General features: G+C 41.2%; 1 protein-coding gene across 1 annotated transcript in view; it reads left to right on the top strand.

The window, feature by feature from the left end:
• Window positions 1–1905: 1905 nt before the first annotated feature.
• LOC127578746 (protein-glutamine gamma-glutamyltransferase 2-like) overlaps window positions 1906–6000 on the top strand; it is a 29084-nt gene continuing 24989 nt past the window's right edge. Inside the window, exon 1 of the mRNA XM_052031158.1 lies at window positions 1906–2031. Coding sequence (XP_051887118.1) covers window positions 2022–2031 — 10 coding nt within the window. The 5' untranslated portion in view covers window positions 1906–2021. The remainder of the gene's footprint in view (window positions 2032–6000) is intronic.

The raw sequence follows: 6000 nt of genomic DNA, 5'->3' as shown, positions 1-6000 counted from the left end.
TTACCCAACTTTAACTTCTTACTATAACCTGTGATAAATTCATTACCTTCACCTGCTGAACTAATGAAAATGCCGAACTAAACTGATCCTTTCTGCCTACACAATGTCCATATTCCTCCATTCTCTACACTTTCATGTGCCTCTAAAAGCCTCTGTCATATTTGTCTCCACCAACACCCCTGGCAGTGCAATCCAGGCACCCAGCACTCTCTGTGTAAAAAACTTGCACTGCACACCTCCTTTGAATTTACCCTCTCTCAGCTTAAATGCATGCCTTTTTAAGATGGTGTTATAAACTCAGCCATCATCCAGTTATGATTGAGCTTTGTAAGTTGTAATAAGGAATCTGCAGTCAGAGTTCATCACTTGTACAGAGGTGGAGAATGTATCATGGGTTATAGTAGCAAGTTAAAGTTGGATAATATTATTTCGCAACAATTTGCAATATTTTACATCATATGTTAAGCAATTTTACATAACATCATTCTCATTATGATACAGAATAGCTGTTCACTCTGTTATGTCTCTACTAGTTCCCAGCAGAGCAATACTATTCCCACACATATTTCCCTGTAACTTATTTTACCTCATGTGCCCATCAACTTCCCCCAGTTCTCCTGCCACCTGAACTAGGAGTAATATTATAGCAGCCACTTAACCTACCAGCACATCTTTAGGATGTGGGAGGACCCCCCCAGCTGAAACCACACAGTCACAAGGAGAATGCACAAACTCCACACATACAGCACCAGGCGAACCCGGGCTGCTAGAGCTGTGAGCTGGCAGCACTAACTGCTATGCTGCTCTGCCACACTGTAGCACTGTGTCATTCTTATGTCTTGCATTACTTCTAGTGTTTGTATTTATATTATTTTATTTGTGGTATTTGTTTAGTTTTAATGAACATTTAAAAGAATTTTGGGTTGTGCTGTTCTGAGTTTTGATCAGTTTGACTCCACTTGTACTGGTTCAGGCCAAATTTAAAGGATAGGTGTAAGGTCTAGAATACCTACCCTGGGGCATCTCATAAAGATTAGGATTAAAAAGAATAACATTTTCAGAACACTTGAATCAACAAGACATAGAAGGGAATGGACCAAATGTGAGTAAATGTGTTCAGTGGAGATAGGTACAATGGTTACCATGGATGCAGTGGGCCAAAGGTCCTGTTTGTGTGCTGTGTCACTCAATGACCCTTTGAAAAATACTCATCTAAAAGGGAGTATCTAAGGTACCAGCACCAACCTCCATCAGGATGATGAGGTAACTTGCCAGGCCTCCATCCTAATGCAATCCCAAGAACCCAAAACCCAAATCGCTGCATTTAAGAGGGAGTTAGATAGACACGTAAATAGTCAAGGCATAGTAGGATACTGCCGAATACGGGTAAATGGGATTAGTGTAGAGGGGTAAAAGGGTTGGCACAGATGTGATGGGCCAAAGGGTTTTCTTCTGTGCTGTACGACTCTATGACTAAGGGTAGTGAATGAAATCATACCTGGATTCACACTTGCAATAGAAAGAGAAATAGAACAATAGAAGTAAAAAGCAGATGATATTGTATTCCGGGAACTAATTCAAGACTAAGTCTGGCACTTCCTGTGTCTGAATATTAGGAGGCACAAGATTTCTCCATTTAGCTCTACAGTCAGTTTGACATCACAGTGGAAGTCTCTGCTGGATTGGTGGGGGAAGAGGCAGTGGGTGGCAGGGGAGTATCTGCAGGCCAGGCATTACAAGGCACATCTAAGCATTGCCCATTCTGGCAGAGTAGGAGAAGTACCTGCACGATTTTCTTGAGAAAAAGAGTTAATGTGAATCATCATGCTGTAAATGGATATGTCATTCTCATATACTGTATAGGCAAAACAGGTTTAACAACATTAATCAGGGAGAAATGGCTTGCAGAAACTTTGCAGCCAATCACAACATGTTGACAGTATAAATTTTGACAGAAGTTTATCAGGAGTCAGTGTAACAGAAGGAGCAGCAGAAAGGAGGATCGCTTCATTGATAGAACCATGGCAGCATGTGAGTTGAAATAAAGCTTTCTGTTTTAGGGTTGGGGGGCTGTAGAGGTGGGTGGTGGTGCAGAAAAGGAAAGATTTTATTATAGGAAGCATTTAGTAAAGTTAACAACTTTATGTGTGCATTAGAGAGATTACTATGTTGAAGCAATATTTTTAAAGAATAAATTTGCCTGGATACAAAACATGTCAGAGGAGTAGACTTTTATTTTAAACTTTACTTTTGAATTGCTGTATTGGAAGGTATATCTATGGAAAATACAGACACTTTATTGCAAACGCAACTGCCTAATGTACAAAGAGCATATTCAATTTATTTTACTGGACCTTCTTTTTAAAAGCCATTCACAATCCCATCCCACCGGTACTTTCCTCATAACGTGTTAAGTTTTATTTTCCACATGAATTCTGTTTTCTGTCACTACTTCTGAAAGGCACCTCAAGCAAACAGACATCCTTAACAATCTACTGCACAAAAATGTTTCTCCTCACAACTCCCTGAAACCTTTAGATAGCAACAGTTCTCACAGTTACCTTGATCTCTTAAGAATTAGTAAACCTCATTGTATTTTCCATGTAACTGGTGTTGTTTTGAATGAAGTCTTGAAGTGTCTCTAGTATTTATGATTATCTGAGCAAACCCCTTCAATATCATAGATGAAGCATCAATACCAGGCACAAACAAGGTAATTATCCTCTTCCCTTCTCTGTTGTATTTGTACATAGTATGGGGTGGACAATGGGAGGAGAGGCAGTCCATGAATGATATCAAGAGTAATGTGTTATCAAGTGATCATAATGTGATATCAAGAGTTCAGGAGCAGCATGTTCCTGTTAGGGTGATGCGTAAACCTGGCAAGTTTAGGAAACGTTGGCTGACAAAAAATATTGAGGCTCTGGTCAAGAAAAAGAAGGCAATGTACATTGGGTTTAGGAGGTTGGGGATGAGTGAATCCCTTGATGACTATAAAAAGATTAATAATACTCTTAAGGGGGAAATTAGGAGGGCAAAGAGAGGGTATGAGATGGATCTGGTAGGTAAACTTAAGGAAAATCCCAAGCGGCTCTATAACTATGTTAAGAATAAGAGGGTGGCCAGAGAGAGAGAGAGTAGGTCCCCTTGGAGGTCAACAGGGCCGCCTATGTCTTGAGCCGCAGGGGATGGGTGGGATTTTTAACAAATATTTCTCCTCGGTGTTTACTGAGGAGAAAATCATGGTTGCTCAAGAGATAAGGAAAACAAGTGGAGATATTTTGGAGGACATTCGTGTTATAAGAGAGAAGGTATTTGTTGCATTACAGCACATTAAGATGGATAAATCTCCAGGGTATGAGCAAGTGCATTCTTAGACTTGGAGGGAGGCTAGAGAAGAAGATATTTGCTTCATTGTTAGCCAGTGGTGAAGTTCCCAAAGACTAGAAAGTGACTAATGTTCTGTTCTTTAGGAAGGATAGCACGGACAAGCCAGGGAACTACAGCTGGTCAGCCTGACATCAGTAGTAGGGAAGTTACTGGAGGGCATTTGGATAGACAAAGTCTGATCAGGAGGAATCAGCATGGCTTTAGGAGTGGAAAGATGTGCTTGATAAACCTTTCAGAGTTTTTTTTTGAAGAGGTAACCAAAAAGGTAGATGAGGGTAAGACAATGGATGTTGCCTATTTGGACTTTAGCAAGGACTTCAACGAGGTCCCACATGGTAGGCCGGTCTGGAAGGTTAGGTCCCATGGAATCCAGAGAGAGCTGGTTAGGTGGATTCAAAATTGGCTTGGAGGTTCGAAGCAGAGGACGGTGGTTGAAGGTTGTTTGTCAGAATGGAAGCCGGTGACGAGTGGTGTGCCACAAGGGTCGGTGTTGAGACCCTTGTTACGTGTTATTTATGTAACTGATTTGGATGCGAATGCACAAGGCTTGATTAGTAAGTTTACGGATGACATGGAATTAGGAGATGTTGTTGATCATGAAGAAGGTTACCGTAGATTACAGGGGGATCTTGATCTTGAAGTGGTCCGAGGAATGATAAATGGACTTCAATACAGATAAGTGTGAGGTGATGTACTTTGGAAAGTCAAACCAGTGTAGGACTCATACTATGAATGGTGGTGCACTAGGAAGTGTAATGGAACAGAGGGACCTTGGAGTACAAGTGTATAGATCATTGAAAACAGCATCACAGGCAGACAATGTGGTGAAAAAAGCATTTAGCATGCTGGCCTTCATCAGTCAGGGCACTGAGTATAGGTGTTTGGACATTATGTTGCCATTGTATTGATTGCTGATGAGGCCACACCTGGAGTACTATATAGAGTTTTAGTCACCCTGTTATAGGAAAGATGTAGTTAAACTGGAAAGAGCGCAGAAAAGATTTGTGAGGATGTTGCCAGGTCGAGAGGGCCTGAGTTATAGGGAGAGGTTGGCTAGGCTAGGTCTTTAATCCTTGGAATGTAGGAGGATGAGGGGTGACCTTATAGAAATGTTTAAACTTATGAGAGGCATAGATAAGGTGGATGGTAACAGTCTTTTTCCAGGGTAGGGGAGTCCAAAACTAGGGGCATAGATTTAGGGTGAGAGGGGAAAGATTTAAAAGGGATCTCAGGGGCAGCTTTTTCACACAGGGGATGGTGAGTATATGGAACGAGCTGCCAGAGGAAGTGGGTGAGGCAGGTATAATAATATCATTTAAGAACTACTTGGATAGGTTCATGCAGGGGCGGGGCTTAGAGGGACATGGGCCGAAAGCACGAAGTTGGGACTAGCTGGGTGGGCATCATGGTTGGCGTGGACTCATTGGGCTGAAGGGTCTGTGACCATGCTGTATTGTTCTATGACTCTATGACGCATTTACCCAAAATTTCTCATCCGTTCTGAACGACTTGTGAAGGTATACTGCAATTAAACAGTGTCAAGGGGTATCAGTTTAACAACCAGCTGTTTATAATTCTGTTTGTTTTGGACTGGGGCAGCCAATCTAAGGTGCAGTTGCTTGCACTCCAGTATGAAATTGTTCATTATCAAAGTCAGACTGACTGGTATCCGGCCTAATATTTGTCTCCCATTTTGGGCAGACAGTGTATCAAAGCTGCTACACATTGCATACCAGTTGCGTACTAAGCAAAAACAATTACGGTCCATTACTATATGTCACTATTCTTAACCTTCGTGCCAATTCTGTATATTTGCTGTATTGGTTAGCAATCCACCATCACATCAAGTAAGTTACTTAATCTCCTTTTCATAAGAATAGCACCTACAAGAATTTTATCTGAATCTACGGAGGTTGAACCAGAAAGAAAGTGACTTTTATGCGATTTTCTGGGGTTCTAGAAGGTGCCAACAGCATCTATCTCAGACTTCAGGTGCTCAAAACTGCTGCAAGAGATTGCATTCTTTTAGCCGCATTTTGAAGCTAACTTTGCAGAAGTCCACCTTGAATGGAACCTTGGACAGGAGTGTGCAGACACAAGCTACACTGCGAGAGTCCTGTTTGTGTCCTGCATTCATATTTACCAAGACTTCACCTAATGGAATGGAGACTTAAAAATATTACTTGTAACATATTTCAATGCCCAATGTTCAGGCACATCTCATAATGTTACCATCAAATGTGAAAGCTCTTCAATTTCCTTTCCACAAAGCTGGCAGCAAGGCTGATGGTATCTTCATGTTACGGCATATGTTAAGCCACTGAAGCTAGTGAGAAATTAAAGGGGCAGCATTATTAGCCACATCAAGTGCATATTATCAGCCCATAATTTTCCTTCTAAATACTGGTGAGTTAAATACTGTTTTTGCTTATGTACATGTAAAGCTACAGTACCATCAGCCAATAGTGTGTTGCTAGTGGGGTGAAAGAGAGAACAATGCTGGACCTACAGCAAATCACAATATATACTGGAGACAGGATTTAGTATATACAAGTTTGCTGATCATATAAAACTAGATGGGAAACTTACCTTTGAGGAGGAAATGCAGAG

The sequence above is a fragment of the Pristis pectinata genome, chromosome 16, assembly GCF_009764475.1.
Source record: "Pristis pectinata isolate sPriPec2 chromosome 16, sPriPec2.1.pri, whole genome shotgun sequence".
Taxonomy (NCBI): Eukaryota; Metazoa; Chordata; class Chondrichthyes; order Rhinopristiformes; family Pristidae; genus Pristis; species Pristis pectinata.
Note: the sequence above shows the minus strand (reverse complement) of the source record. Positions and strands in the feature narration are given on the sequence as shown.